Consider the following 19,663-nt stretch of genomic DNA (forward strand, 5'->3'; position numbering starts at 1 on the left):
GCTTGTGATAATTCGAACACCAAAAAGAAAAGATAGCTAATAACAGTTAAAGGAAAGGGGATGAGTCTGTAAAGGCCACAAACATCAATGAATATGAAAATAAAAAGGGCAACCAAGTGAACAAGGCAACTGATATATTGCCTTAGGGAAAGGGGAAAATAATAGAGAGACATTTTTAATCCATCTTAAGAAGTAGGGGAGGGCGGGTGTGTATGACTGTTCTCTTTCTGGCACTAATACCTTTTATAAAGCACTGTGTGAACATTTCTCTAAGTAGGGTGGCTATGAATAAGCCAACCGCATATGGAATGAGGAGGTAGGTAGAAGAACAGAAAAACCTCATGTTGTGGCCACAACTACCCCCAGGTAGGAGGAGGATCAGATCCTGGGCTGCAAAGTTAGTTATATATTGTCTTTTGTGAGCATTTAAGAGACTCTAATAGATTTGGTCTGCAAAGTTAAGAAAACTCTAATTAAATAAACCTGTAATCAAAGTTAAATGTGTACAAGAATTTAATAAAATTTCTGAGTTTCTAATTATTAGTTGTGTGAACACATAAGTATTCATATACACATACACAATTTAATAGACCCATATGCATATATATATACATATAAGAATTTTTAAGTTATTCAATCCATTTTAAAAATGACTAAATGCTAACAATTTTGGATTAAATTACTACTGATGCAGCTATGAGTTTGCAGATAACTGCAAATTAAGATGAGTTTCTGATCTTAATTTTTTAAAACACTGCCACTACCAGCCACTGAGCTTCTGTGGCAGAAGGCAGGCTGCTAACGAACAGCTTGCTGTCAACTACCCCCTCCCAAACCATCTCCACCTCATTTCAAGCACAGGAAAAGCAGGCACCCGTCCCACCTCCAGGGAGAAGGTGGGGACAGAACAAAGGCAGGAGACGGCACCCAACAGAGACCTACAGACTCAAGTGCACCCCAGCCTGGATGCAGTCCTCATTAAAATCACTCATACATCTGAGAAGGATACAGAGAAGAAACAGAGTTCGGATATGTTGCACGGTTCCAAGTTTGCTTCCTGCAACCTGGGAGGGCTGCACAGGGCATCTCACGCCTGGGACCAGCAGGTCATGTAGCAGACGTCACAGGGTTCAAAACACAAACCAGAAGCTCAGAACACAAACCGTACCTCAGAACCACTACGGCCTGAGCCCATCACCCAGGAGGGGCGGATGGGCTACAAGCTGAGCTGTCATGTCAATTTCCCACCTGAGTCCGTTCCAACTTTGTCTTAGACATGCTGGATTCACATGAAAAGGAAAACGGTCAATCTGTACAGAATCGCTTGCCAAGCATTTCTGTTCTTAAAAGAAAAAGCAAAGATAAATCAGCATTGGAATCTGGAATGATGAGAAAGAGTGAAAGCTGGCAGGTGGCAGGTGACAAAGTAGGCCTAAGGGTCACCGGGTAATCTGCTCACTGGGATAAGTAGCTGGCTGCACTGCTCACCAGACACTGTGCCCAGGGCTCCTGGTCCCGGTCGGTACCCTGCACGGATGTGGCTGTTTTGGACCTTCAGAGATAAGCCCCTTCAATTCTCCCGGACGCCTGGTGCCCAGGCCCACGCCTGGAGGGGAATGGCGGGGAGGCAGCGCCTTGACCGCGTGTCGCTGACATGTGGGGAGTGATGGTGCAGCCAGAGCTTCTCTGCTTCCATCTTTGACCCTGCAGGCCTCTGTGTAGCTAAAAGCACTGAAAATGGGCCCAAGGAAGAGCCCGCTCACAGGAGGAGCGAGCAAGAGAGGGGAGAAGACACAATTCCAGGGCTCACTCAGGTCCTCACCTGGAAACAAAATTGCCTGAGGTCTTGAGAGCAGCAGAAAGGACACAACCAGTACGTGGGCGTTTACGTGAGAGAAACTCACGGCAACTATTTATAAATATATTATAATGTATACATTTTAGTATTATTTTTGTTAGCAAATGATAATGAAATGTTTTCTCTGGCGATTAGATCCCTTCTCCATGCCCTGTACAACCTCCCCTGACTCCCATCTTTTATCTTTCCTTCCTTCTTTCAACCCCACCTACCACAATGTTTGTCAGTGCTCCACGTGGCACCCCTCCTGCAAACACACACACACACGCATGCACACAGTGTTTTCTCTTAGGTCACCATCTCATATAACTTCTGACCCCTCCCTTTAGAAGGTCAGCATTGTGTGTTATTGATCCCTTTAATTTGCACAGGCTCAGTGCATATTGTGGTGCCTTTATTTTGGTTTCACTTACAATTTTAGTTAGATGAAGGCAATCTTTGGAAGGGGGCAACAAACAAAATGATCTTTCTATTCTGTATGTTGTTTTTAATTTTGCTTTGTTTTTACAAAAAAAGAGAAGAAAGGAGAAAAACTTGTTTTGAATTTGAAGAAGATGCTTTTCCATTTTCTCTTATTTAAGAAGCACTTATTAATCACCTACTTAATACAAGGCACTGGGCTGAGGACTCTGGCCTATTCGAACATGAAGTGGACATGGGCTGTACCATAATGGTTGGACTAGATCAACGGCCTTTGATTTTTTTGCCGTTGTTTAAATTAAATGTTACAAAATTAAAATAGGACGGAGAGCTGGTTTAACATGCAGGTTCCCAGACCCCATTCACTCCTCCCACACAAGCAAGGTAGACAACTCAGTACAGGATGCCAACGGAAGGCCTCAAGGGCATCTTGTGTTGGCCCAACCTGGTGCAAAGTCCCTGGTTAGGTAATGAAAGAAAATCAATAATCAGATGTCTTTGCTTCCTTAGCCAGAAAACCTCAGCTGAAACTCAAACAAGTCAAGCTCATGAAAGATTATAGGTACATAACAGGCACTCAATAAATACCTGTTGACTGATTCATTAATCATACTTTACAGCAAAAGCAAACAGTGAGATGCTATCTTGAAACTCTTATTTGCTTCATAACCTTCTCTTCTTAGGAAAAGGATTGTTCCAGATAAACTCAGAGGTGAAGTTGTCAGCAGATCATTTGCACTTGATACAGAGAGAGATTTCTTCTCTCGTCCAATGCTCCTTAACCAAAAAGTTAACAAAAAGCAGTGCTCTTAGAAAAGGAATCAGAAGGAGGCGTAACTACCTACATACCAACACGGCAACCCTCATGGCTGGTGTCCACTAAATGTTATGAGACTAGAAAAGTTTACAGCACACAGAGTCATCTCCACTTGAGTTCAGGGAAGCATAACCTATAGACCACAGGACACAGGGGCAAAAATCACAGGGAAGAAAGAAACCTCATCTTGAAATTAAGCTACATCAGGCTAAGTTTCACTTGGGACCGTGACCTTGAGTGAAAGAAAATGAATTTTGAATATGTCGGACACATTTTTATAAATAAATAAGCTACTGACATATTCTAAAGCTGAGGGTTTGCTTTCTTCACGTTTACTAAATGTGTTTTATTCCTAAACTAGAATTTTTTTCTTATTTAGCTTCTCTGAGAGAATGGCTAATTAAGACATAAAGTGAGACCAGACAACCTAGGTTTGAAACTCAGCACCCCACCTTACTAGCTGTGTGATTTGGGGCAAGCTCCTTAACTTCCCTGAACCTCAGTATCCTCATCTGTAGAATAGGGAGAGCAAGACTATTTTATTCAGAGGTCACTGTGAGAATTAAATGAGATACTTGTAAAGCATTAAAAACAGTGCCTGGAGGCTTCCTTGGTGGCGCAGTGGTTGAGAGTCCGCCTGCCGATGCAGGGGATAGGTGTTCGAGCCCTGGTCCGGGAAGATCCCACATGCCGTGGAGCAACTAAGCCCGTGCGCCACAACTACTGAGCCTGCGCTCTAGAGCCCGCAACCCACAACTACTGAGCCCACACACCACAACTACTGAAGCCCACGCACCGACAGCCCGTGCTCCGCAACAAGAGAAGACACCACAACGAGAAGCCCGCGCGCCGCAACTAGAGAAAGCCCGCGTGCAGCCACAAAGACCCAACATAGCCAAAAATAACTAAATAAAATAAAACAGTGCCTGGCACACAGTAAGACTATCCTTTCTTCCTGTTGCACCATCGAATCCTAAATGCTCCATATTTATGGGTACATTTGCTGTGTGGGTCATTTTCATTTTCTGTGTTTCTCAGACTCAACAGGACTGAAAATCCACTTGACTGTTGAAATTTGTCTGAAAAGGTCATTCTACCACCTGGTAAAGGTGGAAACCCAAAGCTTTCTTGCCTCTTCTTAACAAGCCAGGTGAGGGCCAGATTTAAAAGGCAAAGCATCGTTTCTCTCCTCTGGGGGATGACATGTAGGAAAGGGAGATGAGTTTTATCCCACCCAAGGTGTCCACTCTGATCTGTGTAGCAATGGTGTAGGTGACCCTCTTGTCCAATGGTTCTCACCTGGGGGAGCGTATCAGAACCCCCTGGGGAACCACTTACCCTGATTCCCAAAGAGAACCACTGCCCTGATTGATGCAGAAAATAAATCTAAAATGAAAGGAAGGTTTACGTTGTCTTCCCACACACCTCACGACTGATTTAATACGCTGGTGAGTCTCAGTGGTGTGAACCATGGCGTGTCCTGGGTTACACGTGTAAACAAACAGATGAAATCCAAAAAGGACACCAGGTACAGAGCAGGGCTCCTAACCTCTGCTTCCACCGACCCCTGGGCCAGTCTGGCCAGGCTCACAGACCCCTCCTCAGACGAAAGATTTAGAGATGTAAAATAAAATACAAAGGACTACATAGGAAACCAATTGTATGTCAATGCAGTTATTAAAACTTCAAAAAGAAGTCTGCGATATACGTGCCTCTTTATCAATGCACATTAAATAACAAGATCAGCACATCTAATAACGAATGTAATTTCAAAGCAGTGATGAGTAAGGACCTTATTTCTTCTGTATCTGCTTCTTCTGTAGCATGACATGAAAATATCTGTGATTTCTACTGGTGGCAAAGTCACAGGCCCTGGTAATACCACTGTGCTTTGTTTTGTCTATGTTCACAATGAAAGTAAATGCTGCATTTCAGTTAGAAGTTTATGAAATTAAGGATGTCATTTTTTTTTCCTTTACAAGTTAACAGAACTCCAATTTCTCTCTACAGACTCTTTGGGGGTCCCAGGACCTCAGTTTGAAAGCCCTGCTCTAGAGGGCACTGTATTTAAGTTAAGAGTTAACGCTTGATCGTTCATTTGATTGATATTTAGCAAATACCCACTTTGCTCTAAGCGCACGTACCACAGAAGAAAATACAGAATTAAGGTTAGACTTGAAGGCAACCATGCTCTAAGAACTTTCGGAATCTCTGCTCAATGTTTATTTTGATTTTCTAATTTTATTATAATTTGTGTTATGCACTGCCAAATCCAGCAGGATTTTTTTTCTCTCTCTCCTTTAAATATATCACTAGAAGCAAAACAAACAAATAATAACAAGCCACAATGTCTGTTCAAGTATACTGTTAAAAGGATGTTAGAAGCTATAGATCAGTGCTACGGAATAAATACTATGAGCCCTCCACACCTCAAATTCTTTGATAATAAAATCAGCCTGGCCCAAACTGTAGACATTTTACACGGATGAGATGAGCCAATTCATATGAAAGGTCTCTGACAACAGTGAAGTATTATCCTTGGGTGGTGTTCCAATCATACTGTGAATGTAAGTGATTAATCAGTGTGTGTATGAGGGACCCGGCAGCCTCCCTCAGCAGAAATGGCCAAGCGGAGTCCTGCAGGATCATAGGAGGGTCTGTTAAGGAAGAGTAAGTAACACACAGGGATTTCTGGAAAAATAACTCTGCTGTGAATTCTACTGTGAAGCAGTCTGGAGAAACCAAATACGAAACCTACCAGGGAGGTCACCCAGGACGCGGTTTTCCACACAATACCACATGTCCCTGGGCATACAGATACCGTGAGTAAACAAAAGTGACTTGTAATGAGCCTCCTCTAGGCTACAAGATACACTGGAAGTTCTGAAGCGTCAACTTGACCATTAGTTCAAGTCTAATGTGCTTCATCTCTGCCCTGGTGTAGACTATTCTATTTTTACTCCTATCAAAACTGACCGCCTGCAGTGCTCACAAACAGACTGTAGGGTTTGCATGAAGTATAAAAACACAGGCCAATTTAAACAAAATTCCTTCCTTACTAATATCTAATAGAGAAAAATGTGAAAATAGCCCAGATACATGCTAAAGAAGAAACTTGCAAGTTCGACTTGTTTATTATTAATGACTTCACAAATTCAAGAATATTGGAGATTGGTTTGTATTAGCAAAAATAATTACAGAAAACTTTACAGATGCACAAAACGCTGGGGGTTTTTCCCCCACTTTATTTATTTATTTATTTATTTTGAATAAGTCGGTTTTGAACCAAGTTATCTCGAAGTAGAAGCAGGACTGCTGTACTCTTTTTTTTTTTTAAAGGTGACACAATGATACATGGATATGTAAATGATGTCACTTGCAAAGTGACATCACTAATTTAGACTAGGTTCAAATTAACTTGAATTTTAAGTCAGGAGGGTCAAAACAAAAGAGAACTGGTCTTCCCAATCTCACAGGGCTGCCGTGAATTTCTAAAGAGAAAAATTACATCAAAATTACATCTTGAGTGAACATCAGAGATATCATTGGTATGTTGTAAATCAACTAGACCTCAATCTAAAAACAAAAAAAGCAATATCACTGGTGTGAATTTTTTTAATTATCGTATATTTTTCAAACCTGCAAAATCAAGTTTCACATCCTTGTCATCACAAACACACTGAAAGAAGCCCCACCTAGTGTACTGCTCACCCTAACAGGTGTCAGCTCTGCAGCCCACGGCAGGACCAGTTTGCTGCTGCAGCAACATTTTGCCTCTCCTGAATAACCAGCTTAGTGGGCTTTCACACAGAAATCAGCAGCCTTGATATGTCAGGCTATGTCCTATAAACACTGAGCAGCCTAGAGATTCCCAATACCTTGGGTTTTAAATGCAGACAAGCTCCTCTCCAACACAAGTTTCTAAGGATTTACATGGAAGGAAATGGGAGCATTTTTTTTTTTGGCCCTGGCTAGGGAAGTCCCTGGGAGCATTTTCTTTTTTTTTTTCCATCTTTTTTTTTGTTGTTGTTAGTAAACTTTTATTTAGTTAGTTTTTGGAATTTTATTTATTTTTTTTTATACAGCAGGTTCTTATTAGTTACCTATCTTATACATATTAGTGTATATACGTAAATCCCAATCTCCCAATTCATCCCACCACTGCCCGCCCCCGCCCCGCTTTCCCCCCTTGGTGTCCATACGTTTGTTCCCCATATCTGTGACTCCATTTCTGCCCTGCGAACGTGGGAGCATTTTCTATTCTTCAATATGGTTAAGAGAAAGCTGGTTTAAATGAAAACTCATCCTTGTCCCCACTACTCTGACATTTCTATCCAGAAGACTCAAAGTCAAGGCCTTTTATGGGGCTAAATCCCACAGCCGCATTTCTTCAAGTACTTTCCACAGATGGCAGGCTGCAAGATGCAGCGGCCAGGACAAGCGCTCACGTGCGGCCATGGCTAAGGAGGACAGGGCATCACAAGAAAGGGGAATCACTCACGGAAGTACTTCAGCGTCTCCTCAATCTGCTCGGTCGTGAGGTCAATGTTGGCATCTGGAGAAATGAGGGGGGTATGAAGCCAGTCGTCGTGGTCATAACCGTAGATGGTGTCAGCTCTTAGCTTGTAATGGGGCAGCTGCTCCTCCAGCAGGCTGATGATCTCAACTTCCGGAAGGTCAGTGCTGTTGCACACGTCTGGAGGGGACAAGATGGAGAGATGAAAGCCCGACCTGGTGGTGGCCCCGCCGCTGCTGGTGGCCTAACCCTGGGGCCTACAGCCAGTGTCTTGGCTACTTACCCGCAGCACAGAGAGGCCAGATGAGGCCACATCAGAGATCCTTTTCCAATTTAAATTCTACTCTTGAAACTAGGAGTTATGCATGCTTACTGCCAGACCTACCTGAAATAGTTCCTGCTTGTTTAGCTGCCCACTTTCTGTGATGTAAAGCCAAATTTCTTGTGCTTTCACCATTTGGGCTAAGTCTTTCTTTCCAACCCTTTCTCTGGCCATTCTCTCAATGACTCTACAATTAAGCCAAACCAGTTATAATTTCACCAATATGCCAAACTTCTTCCTGCCACTATTCAAACCGTGTCTCCACAGAGATAAGATTTTGCCTTTGTTTAATTCATTCATTCACCTGTTCATCCTCCTGCATTTCCTTCCATCCACCGATCCATCCATCCATCACCATCCAACTACATCCTGAGTCCCACAGTCACAGGAGACACGATGCAAAATGCAACAGTCATGGTCCTGCCTTTGCAATGCTTGTATCCTCATGGGGCTTCCAGCCATTAAACCAACAAGTGCCCCTCCGTCAAGGCACAGCTCGAATACCACCTCTCCCCCGACAGAATGGTGTTTTGAGCATACCAGGCAGTATTAACCTGTCTTCCTCAGGAAGAATGTGGACACCTTTGCCCAGAAGAAGGGCTATGCCAGAGACTTACCAAAATCCCCATCTCCTTCGTATTTAATAAGAAGGCTGCACGGCGGCCAAAAAAATTATGGAATCACAGGTAAAGAGAGCGTTCAGCGGCCAACTTCCCCCCTTCTGGGGCAGGAGCCCAGGGAAAGCACCTGCTAGCCGCCCCCCCCCCCAAACCTCCTACCACTCCACGCTAACCGTTCTTGCTTAACTCAACATATAAAGCTTCACTGCAGGACATTTCGACTCAGGAAGTCCACATGGCTTTTCAAGTGCTTGTGAAAGGAGTTATAAGTGGAAAGTAAAGACATCTCAAATTTTCCTCGGAGCTCTGGGGACTGGAGGGGGACATGTGAACGCTCAGGATTCTCTGCCTCATGTGGGAAATGTCACAGCCAGCGCACTTGGCATTTCAGCCAGCCCCCACCAGGCTGGAGCTGCTCAGACACTCTGCAAAGGTCTGCGGAGAACAGAGAGATGCCCTCCCCTCGGTCAGGGCCAGCAGCCCAACCTCGAGGCAGAAGATGCCTCATATCTCTTTATCATCTCCCACCAACGACAAAACACCCTCCAAAAGGCTCCAGCTGAGCTCCTAACTAAGGAAGTACTTCCTCGTCTCACAGTCGAGTGGGGAGTAAGTTCCCACAAAGCTCATCTCGAGGTGAGGCCTCACAACCATAAAATGACGAGCATCTGGCTGAGGGGATACAGGGTCAAGGAGGGATGACACCCAAACGATGGCATCTCTTGGCTAACCATAGATCTGCTCCACAAAAGCCCACGCCAGCCTGTCCCTAGGAGAACGGGCAGGGTACCAACACATTCCTGCGTGACGCTCCCACACGACAGGCTAGAATCTTCTGGTGTCACTGCCATTTGGTGGTGGGAAAGGCAACGGACTCCAAAAAATAAAAATAAAATCCCTTCGAAGAACACCGTGTTACTTGTGAGCACACTGGCAGCTGCTCAAACGCTGAGACTCCCCTGTCCTTCCAGGTTCCCAGGGCTGAAGGTCAACATATTTACAGTGTGGGTCCTTGTGCCCGAGAGGTATCGTTTTCCTTAAAGTGTTTGATGACCAGTGAGATCAAGTATCCAAAGGTGAGGCTGTGTCAAAAAGCCTTTTTAAAAAACTCTGAATGTTTGATTTTTCCGTAATGTGACCCGCCATGTAAACGTCAACAAGTTTTCAGCTGTGTGGCAGGCCCAGAGAATTAGGAGACGATTATAAAGACTGCCCAGGGAGCTTTCCTGGACCCTGGCTGCAGGGCTAGGGGCCCCAAGGACCCCCTGTGGAGCGGGACACCACCTCTGCCACATGGAGAAGACACACCTGAGGCCTGAGGTTGGGTAAACATAATATGAGAGCCTTTGAGAATTCCCCCGGAAGGCTTTCACCGTGCCAAGTACCAAGCCAGGAGCCTTCAGTGCATTCTCTGACCCTCCCGGCAACCCGTGACGTAGCTAATATTTGCTCTGACTGATAGGTGAGGAAGCTGATTCACAGGAGCTGTGGAATATCTTGTAGGGCAAGGTCACCTGGCTAAATAAGTGGTAGGTTGTGTGCGAGAAGCCTCAGCCGTCTGACTGTGAGCTGTGCCCTTCCCTCTGCCATCTGCTGCCCGTCTCCCAGGCGAGAGCACTAGAAATGCTGGGGGATTCCCAGGCTATTCTCAACGGGAAGTTTTCGTTCTCAACAGGTACAGATTTCCTAAGTATGGTAGAGGTGTCCAACTAGACACACTGACAAATCAGGGAGGTGTCTGGATGATTTTTCCTTCCAGAGCGTAGGAAGTAGAGACAAGAACTGAAGTAGCTTGTCTGCCAACCCACCCCCACCCCTGGCGCTTACTCAAGCTCAAGTGCGTGAAAGGGCACTGCTGGCCTCACCTGGAGGAAAGGAACCTTTGAATGCTCTCTACGGTCATCATTTCTCCACTGCTCCAGCTCACACTATTAACAAGCTATACCATGGAGTCTCGGGTAAGTCTCAAATGAAGGGCATCCACCTCCTGAGTGAACCCAGGCCCCGAAAGGTCCATGGCTTCTGGCAGATCGACAGCAACAGCAGCCCGGAACCCACCGACCCCCAGCCTGGCAAACCATCGAAGGCCAGGCTCACCCAGGCAAGTCGGGTGGACTTAGGCTCAGCATCCTCCCCTTCTCCAATTACAACAGCCCCATGGATGCCGGCTCCATCTGTGAAAAACACTTTTAAAATCACAGTATTGCCCTGCTTTAAAAACCTCCCAGCTCCCTATAAAGTGCTTCATGATTCAGCCCGCACTTTCCCAAGACAAAGTCTACTGACTGCTTCCCGATATCCAATTTCTGCTTCTTTCTTTCGGTAAAGTCACCCCGAAGGTGTGGCTGGGCACGTGGCCACGCAGCGAAAAACTACATTTTCCACCTTTCCTTGCAGTAAGGTCAGTCCATCTGCCTGGTTAACAGGATGTAAACAGAACTTCCGAGTCAGACCCTATCCAACTGTCGAAATGCAGAGATGGGGTGGTGCTGGAGGAGCCGCCTTCAACTGTATAAGTAAAGGCAGCATCTAGGGGGTTACCAGAGCAAACCTGGGTGCCTCGGACAAGTAGGCAGGGGCAGCACTCCTGGGTCATCTACCACTTGGACTTTTAAGAGAGAAAGAAATACACGTCTACCTTATTAAAGCCACTTCTCAAGTATCCCTTCAGTGAAGCCACACCAACTTTTTGCCATCCTCCAAACACATTTTTGCACAGACCTTGGTTTGGACACCAGCTGTTCTCGCTGTCTGGAATGCCCTTCCCTGCCAGCAAACTCCATCGCAAAATATCACTCACATTCACCCCATATTTCAAGCTTCCCTTGACCTCTCCCCTCTGGCTATGTGTTTAGTACAGAGATTATTTCACTACAATGTGACATGCGTTTTCTAACAGAGAGTCCCTGGGGAGGAGCTCTGAATTACCCCTTAACATCTAACCCAGCCCTCAGCATCACGCTGGGCAACAGGAAGTGCTCCGTAAGCGCTGGATGAATGATGGGAAAAAGGGAGGAAGAATCAGCAACGGGTGGCAAGCCTAGTCGGACAAACACCCAGCCTTTAGCATGGGGGAGGTGGAGCCATCTAGTGTCCACGTCTTTTCAAGTCTCGCTCAGTATCTCCGTCCAGCACAGAGGAAAGTCCCCACGGGGAAGTGAATGTCGCCTCAACCACTCAGCAAACGCAAATCCAATCCAATGTCCAGCATTCTTATAGCACCGCCCTGGGAGCAGAATGTAAGACCTCTTTTCACCTCTTCAGAGCTATAACCCTTCCTAGCTTTCTCCAAGGCGTAAGGTTTGAAGCGGGTCCTCCTGTCCAAGGATGGGGGCTTCACTGAGGGCTGTGGGAGGTGGGAGAGGGCCCTGAGGGTCTGGGGCTGTAGGTCCAGCTATGTCCACTCTCCACCTGACTTGGGCTAGATCCATAACCCCCAGACGGGGCTTGAAGGGGACCCCTCCATCTAAGCATTTGCACTGATGCAAAGGTGACACGCCAGGTTCATGAAACGTGCCAGGCGCCCCAGATGATGCATACACTTTACAGCAGAGACTGCAGCTCTAAATTAGTGTCCAACGTTTAAAAATCAGAGAATCTCATGCAGAAATACAGATCCCTAGCCTGTTGGAAAAAGCCAGCATATCTAGGACCACACAGTTATAGGCTCTGAGTGGTGGCCACCTCCAGATGGGCGGGGGGGTAGCTCCACTGGGGTTTCTGGGCCTTCTGCCTGTACACAGAAGCTGAGGGCGCTGGGCCCAGGAGAACAGAGAGCTGCAAGGGAGAGGAGGACAGTATCCTGAACACTCCCCCAGGCTCCGGAGATCCTAGGAAAAACAGCAGGGGGAGAGGCGAGGATAAAAGGAGGGAGAGAGTGCAGTGCTGGACAAAGGGGAAAAGCTTGGCCAGAGAAAATCTGGCAAAATCAAAGTAAGAGAGGAACAGAAGGGCACAGGAAAGGAGGAAGGAGGAAAGCCAGACCCTGAGGCAGGCCAGCCAGCACCACGACTGCCACCTGCTGGCAAGTGCCTAAGGCCCTGGATGCAGCAAGAGCGGCTCCAGGAGTTCGGAGAATGGGCTCCCAGCCCTGGCCCTGCCCCCAACTTCGCCATGTCACCCGCAAGTCACGTCTTGGTTTATCTGGGACTTTGTCTCTCCATCTGTAGAACAAAGGCATCAGGTTGCAGAAAAGCTCTTTTTCTACCCAAAGTGTCTCTGAGCCACCAGGCTGTGTCTGGGGGTGGCCGCCACTCCCAGCACACCCCACCTCCACCGAGGGGGGCCCATAGCACCTGGATATGCCGACTTCTTCTGAGAAGGCGGGGATCTGTATTTCTACATAAGATTCCCTGATTTTTAAATGTTGGACGCTAGTTGGGAATTCTGTAAATACCTGAGGTCAAATTAAACACATGTGCCTCCGGTTTGCACGCCGGGGTTTCCCATCCTGGTGTCTAACTCTGGGCCTTGGGAGAAGGTTCCAGACTGCACTAAAGGTGACAAGCAAAGAACGTGACCCCAGCCCGCGCTTGAAGAAGTTCTGGCTAGGGTCCTAAGCCCCTGTCATTACCCATTAACCTTGGCAGTGACTGCAAACCCATAGCCATGTTTTAAAGTCTTCACAAGACGAGGCAGCTCACCTACTCAGCCGCCTGCAAATCATTCTGTACAGACTTGGAAACAACGCCTTTTTCTGGAGTTACTAGGATTAAAGGGCATGGGCTCAGAGACTCACACACAGGCCATACTGGTGCCAGGGACACACCTGATACTTTGCAACTGGTATCTGCCAGACGTCCTTCTGGAAAATTCTTCTCTATCATAGGGTCACATAGTTAAGAGCCTCACCTAAGCTTCGTCGGGGAACTCAGTGTTAGCAATTATTCTCTAGAATACCACAAAAGTTATGATTTCACCAACTACAAAGGGACCTTTAGAACTAGAAATCACTGGCTCAACCACGTCATTTAATAGAAGAGGGCTGCACTCAGAGAGGCTGAGGAGGTGGCTGAACGTCACAGAGCAGCCAGTAACAGACGGGAGACCGAGGCACGGTCCGCTGCATGGCCCCCCGCACCAGGAGCCTCAGGAAGCGGCAGGACCACCCCGCAGGCTGACATTCTCCACTGTTTACCCAGCACCCTGCCTGGTAACCAGTAAAATGCTCAATAAACATTCTGCTGAACGATACAAACCACTTGTATCTATTCCTGCATTTCACTTCCTCTCACAAACCAGCAGGCAGAGCAGGGGGAAGGGCGGGAACACATTTACAAACCAGGAAACCACGGTCCCAAAGGTTACACGAGGAGCCCAAGTCATTCCACTAGGAAGGGACTGAGCCCACTGCACACGCACCCCTGCCCCCCAACACCGTCCCCCCAACTCTAATCCACACGCGACTCGCTGCTACTCTCTGCGGCCCCTTGAGAGGATCACCTAGGGAAGGAACCTGCAAGAAAGCATTTCTCCTCCCTTCACTCGTTTGTGGGCATTTCAGCAGAACTGGGGGACCCTCCCGAGAACTGAGCCTGGGGTGATGGTGCCCCGGGGCAGACAGCACTTCTGTAATGGGCTCTTTATATGCTCCTTCGGTTCTACCACAGACCTTCTGTGCCAGGATCTATGACGGTGGGATCCAGGAGCTGGCTTTTACGTCAAGTTCTCCAGGGGGATCTCGCCCATCAACATTTGAGAGTTGACAGCCCCTTGTGATTTTCATTAACTAAATTTGCTTTCTTTAAAAAAAACTGAGAAATAAGGCCTGTGGCTCAACGTTCAAACGGTCTAAAAGGGCAACGTGGTCCCCTCGCGCGTCCCTCCCACGCACCTGCACTCTCCCCACTTCCACCGGAGACTTCTCAGACCCCTCCCCAGGGCTGGCGTGAGCTCACACCCAAGCCAGCCTCTCCCAGCCCTGCCACTTACAGAAGGGGACACTGAGGCCCTGCCAGAGGTGCGGGGACCTGGGCGAGATCTCGTGGCTGAGCAGTGTTGGCACTGGACGCCAGGTCTCCCAATGCCTTCCTGTCCCCACCATCCTGAGTTCACCTCCCGCTCACATTCCAGCCCCACAAGGACATGACGGGGACAAGATTTCTCTCCTCTTCCTTGATGCCTCGCTGTGAGCAGTAACCAGTGTCTCCAGAGACACTCGCATGGAAGCAGAGAGGCCAAGGTAATCAGGATTCAGAGAGAGAAACAAAACCTGACGCTGGAAGGGCCGTGGCCTTACCTGCCACCAGAAGTGACTCTTTCTAAGAAAAAGGATAAACAATGACCCCGGTTCAGTTCCACACAGATGGGGTGTCAGGTTCTGAGCAGTGGCTTGATCACACACGACACCAGCTCCCCATGACAGCAGCACAAACGGAGACGGCCGAGCCGCCCAGCGGCCGCCTTCACGAGCAGGGTCTCCAACACAAGGCTGAAGTGCCGCCTCGTGCAACTGAACGTGGCCCCGTCCACTCAGACTCGCCAGCGTGTTGTGCAACCAGAGGGCAGGAAGAGGCGGGACAAAGCAAAGTCAGAAGAACCCTGCTATGGAGGCCCCCGGATATCAAACTGATTGCAGTGTTTTGCAGAAATAGTGACTCCAAGGGGCTTGGCACAGAAATCTACAAAAGCAGACGATACCACATTACAAGATAGATTGATTCTAACACTAAGACATAAAGCTAGAACTGCACAGAAATTTTATTTTAAAAGGAAAAATTAATGTGTTAATTTTGAGTTAAACCTGCAGGAAAATGCTCAAAATATGGGGTGGGGTGGGGTGGATTAATATTCATTTGAATTTGTTTTACTAGGAAATAAATAGAAAAAAATACTTTGGTTTTCCAGTTTTCTTGATAATTTCTCTTAAAAGCGTACATATTATATATCTTATAATTATTAAATTACCAGGCGAAAATATTTACATGAAAATAGCCAGTGTCAGTGTGATTGTAATTAATGCGCTCACAGCTGAATTAGTGTTTAGCCAGATGGAGCTGGTGGAAATTGGAACGACACTTGCAGTAAACGGTTTGACAGCATGTTTGGAGAACCAAAATTCTGCCATGACCCTCAAACAAGTAATCTCCCATATGGGATTAAAAATGAGAGCGGAATCCAAAACATCTGAAGGGCAAAATACATAAGTGTGTTTATAGTACATACCTGATAAAGTTAAAAACATGCACAACCAGGTTCCTTGAAAAGTTAAACAGAATTACCATATGATCCAGCAATTCCGCTTCCAGGTATATACCCAAAAGAAGTAAAAGCAGGGACGTGACCAGATATTTGTACACCGGGTTCATAGTAGCATTATCACAATAGCCAGAAGGTAGAAGCAACCCAAGGGTCCTTTAGTGGGTGAACAGATAACAAAATGTGGTAGATATGTACAATGGAATATTATTCAGCCTTACAAAGGAAGGAAATTCTGACATAAGCTACGATATGGATGGACCTTGAGGACGTTACACCAAGTGGAACAAGCCAGTCACAAAAGGACAGACACTCTGAATCCTCCTGTGGGGGCTGTTAGAGGAATCAAATTCAGAGACGGAACGCAGAAAGGTGGCTGCCAGGGGCTGGAGGAGCGGGGAAGAGGAATCTGTGTTTAATGGGTGCAGTTGCATCTGGGGAAGATGATGACGTTCTGGAGATTTACAGAGGTGATGTGTGCACAACAAGGTGAAGTGTACACTTAAAAATGGCTAAAATCGGGCTTCCCTGGTGGTGCAGTGGTTAAGAATCCACCTGTCAATGTAAGGGACCTGAGTTCGAGCCCTGGACCGGGAAGATCCCGCATGCCTCGGAGCAGCTAAGCCCGTGCGCCACAACTACTGAGCCTGCGCTCTAGAGCCCGCGAGCCACAACTACTGGAGCCCGCGAGCCACAACTTCTGAAGCCCGTGAGCCACAACTACTGAAGCCCGCGCGCCTAGGGCCCGTGCTCCACAATGAGAGAAGCCACCGCAATGAGAAGCCCGCGCACCGCAGTGAAGAGTAGCCCCCGCTCGCCTCAACTAGAGAAAGCCTGCACGCAGCAAAAGACCCAACACAGCCAAAAAAGGAAAGGCTAAAATGGTAAACTTTATGTTATGTATGTTTTACCATTATTTTTTAAAAATAAATAAAAGATGACCACTCTACTCATGTTATCTCCCAATGTACGGTTTTTGTTGGTTCTGGTTACAAAGTCACATAACTCCTGTTCTTTTTAGTGTCCCATTTTGTAGAACACAAAGTTTTTCAGAAGCAAATATATTGTGCTACAGCAAGAATGCCTGTATAAAGTTTAATTTTTGTGCAGTCAAATTTTTTTCCACCAGTTTTACTGAGATATAATTGACTTACAGCACTGTATTAAGTTTAAGGTGGACAGCGTACTGATTTGACTTACACACATCATGAAATGATTATCACAATAAGTTTAGGCAACATTCATCACCTCATATAGATACAAAATTAAAGAGAGAGAAAAAAATGTTTCCGTGTGATGAAAACTCTTAGGATTTACTCTCAACAACTTCCATATATAACAACAGAGTTAATTATATTCATCATGTTGTACATTACACCCCTAGTACTTATCTATCTTATAACTGGAAGTTTGTACCTTTTGACAGCCTTCATCCAGCGCTCCCTCCCCCGAAGCACCCATCCCCCCCTTTGGTAACCACAAAGGTGATCTCTGTTTCTATGAGTTTTTGTTTGTTTGTTTCTGAAGTACAACTGACCTACAACACTATGTTAGTTCCTGTTACACACAACATAGTAATTCAATATTTCTATATATTTCAAAATGATCACTAGGATAGGTCTAGTCACAGTCTGTCACCAACCAAAGATACTACAAAACTACTGACTATACTCCCCACACTGTACATTTCATACCGTAAATCATTTGTTTTGCAACTACAAGTTTGTACCTCTTAATCTCCCCTTGATCATTTCCTTTGTAATCCTAGCCTTTGGATGGCCTTCCCCATCTCAAGATTACTAAAATATCCAGCAATATTTACTTCTAGCACTTCTATGGTTTCATTCTTAACATTCTATCTTTGAATCACCTGGATTTTATTGGGTTTGAAGGAGCTATATAGGGATCCAGCTGTACTTTTTATAACGATAACGAACAACAGCAATAATAATGGCAAATGTTTATGGATGCTACCATCTCCAAGCATTTATCTCCACTGACTCATTTAAACTTCCCAACAGCCCTAAGAGTGGAGACTATTATCATCCCCACTGGACCCACATCACGCGGTAAGTATTAGACCTGGCTTTCTCACACAGAGTCTGGACCCATTGGCCACAGCCACCACCCACGCTGCCTCTGGCCCTCTGGTCGCACTGATTAAATAATTCCTCCGCGTAACTCTCTTTTCTCTAAATTCTCCTCCTCCTCCCAACTTCCACTCTCTTGAGTACTTTGCTTTGAGACTTCCTAAAACATAGCACATCGCTAAAGCTTTACTTTTGACCCATTCAGAGACTTTGTCTTCAAATGTCAGACGTAACTGATCTTACTTTTGTCCTGCCTCCTGGTGGTTCTACTCTCGAGGTTCTGTTAGTTACCTGTCTTTTGTTTTATAGAATATGTGTCACCAGATTCTTTTTTCTTTTCCCTAGTGATTTAGGGCTGAGTTTCCTCCAAGTGCTGGGAATGGAGGGTGGCAGGCACTAGGCAGGGTGGCCTCCAGCTATGAGTTACCATCACCATTTACCTTTTTGTTTGTTTTGCGGTACGCGGGCCTCTCACTGCTGTGGCCTCTCCCGTTGCGGAGCACAGGCTCCGGACGCATAGGCTCCGCGGCCATGGCTCACGGGCCCAGCCACTCCGCGGCGTGTGGGATCTTCCCGGACCGGGGCACGAACCCATGTCCCCTGCATCGGCAGGCGGACTCTCAACCACTGCGCCACCAGGGAAGCCCACCATTTACCCTTTGAGCTATGCAAACATCATCATTTTCTTATGGGGGTCATGTTGTGAAAGACAAGGAAACACTGATTTGGAAGGTTCACACTATCTTTAAGATATGACACCTTATGATATCACACCAAAGAGGCATGGTAGACACTGCTAGTGGCTTCCCAACCACCCATCCTCTCCTACTTTCCTTAGTATCAAAGACCTGGGAAGTCTACATTTCTCAGCCTCCCTCCTAGCAAGGTATGACCAAGAGCGTTAAGTTCTGGCCATTGAGATTTAAGCAATGGAATGGTGAGGCTTTCCCAAAGGCTGCCTTCCTACAGCCTGGAACTTGGACATGATAGCTGGAGCTTCAGCAGCCTTCTAAGACCATGAGGTGACCTTAAGGATAGAAACCATGAGTATGGTGGAAATGAAGGACAGGAGGAGCCCAGGCCTTTGAGGACAGGAGGGCCACACCAGCACTGCAGAGCCTCCCTCTGAACTTCTTTTACGTGAAAGAAAAATAAATCCTATCAGGTGAAGGCACTGTTCTATGCAGCTAAGCTTAAGCCTTGCTGATACAGGTAGTTACCTTTAAATTACTAGAAGGTAAATCTGTATTTCTCTCATTATCTGTAGCAAAAATAGGATAACTTGCTTATACTTCATCTCACTAATCTTCCTCCCCCCTCTTAGGTTGTGTTGCTCTAATCTGGGGGTTCAGATCCAATTTCCTGTTTTCAAATTATTAACTCTTTACACTTAGCCTTTGCTTTCTGGTTTCCAAAAACATTTACACCCAATATTTACAGTTAGACTCTCAAAGACCTTCAAGGCAGTCTGAGCAGCTACCAGAGTTCAGGGCCCAATCCTTCTGTCCATCCTCTCCTCCCCAAAGTCAGCCCTTACCAAGGAACAAAGGAAGTCAGTTAGCATAAGGGATAAACTTTGAGATAAAGACTTATGTGCCAAATCACAGAAACTTTATTTTATTAATAGAACAAAATTTTGTGAACCCGAAATTCCTGCTGTGCCTCTACCATTCAATGCAGTCAACTGTCTTATTGTTAATCTAAACTAACTTCCGGAACAGGAAATTCTGTTTATAAATGAACAATGGTTACTTTTTCAGAACATCACATGAGATCATCTGGATATTAAAAGATTTCAAACTCATCCAAAAACAGATCACTAC

The 19,663-nt window shown here is 46.1% G+C and overlaps 1 protein-coding gene across 7 annotated transcripts in view; it reads right to left on the reverse strand.

The window, feature by feature from the left end:
• The window catches only part of TRAK1 (trafficking kinesin protein 1), a 104,285-nt gene that overhangs the window by 70,042 nt on the left and 14,580 nt on the right, over positions 1–19,663 (reverse strand). For all 7 annotated transcript variants that reach the window (XM_082662697.1, XM_082662696.1, XM_082662695.1 and 4 more), the window contains one exon: positions 7,597–7,791. Coding sequence is in view for 5 of the 7 variants with exons in the window: in XM_082662696.1 (XP_082518822.1) it covers positions 7,597–7,791 (195 nt within the window). In the remaining 2 variants the exon portion in view is untranslated. The remainder of the gene's footprint in view (positions 1–7,596; positions 7,792–19,663) is intronic.

Source organism: Grampus griseus (genome assembly GCF_964374135.1).
Source record: "Grampus griseus genome assembly, chromosome: 10".
Classification (NCBI taxonomy): Eukaryota; Metazoa; Chordata; class Mammalia; order Artiodactyla; family Delphinidae; genus Grampus; species Grampus griseus.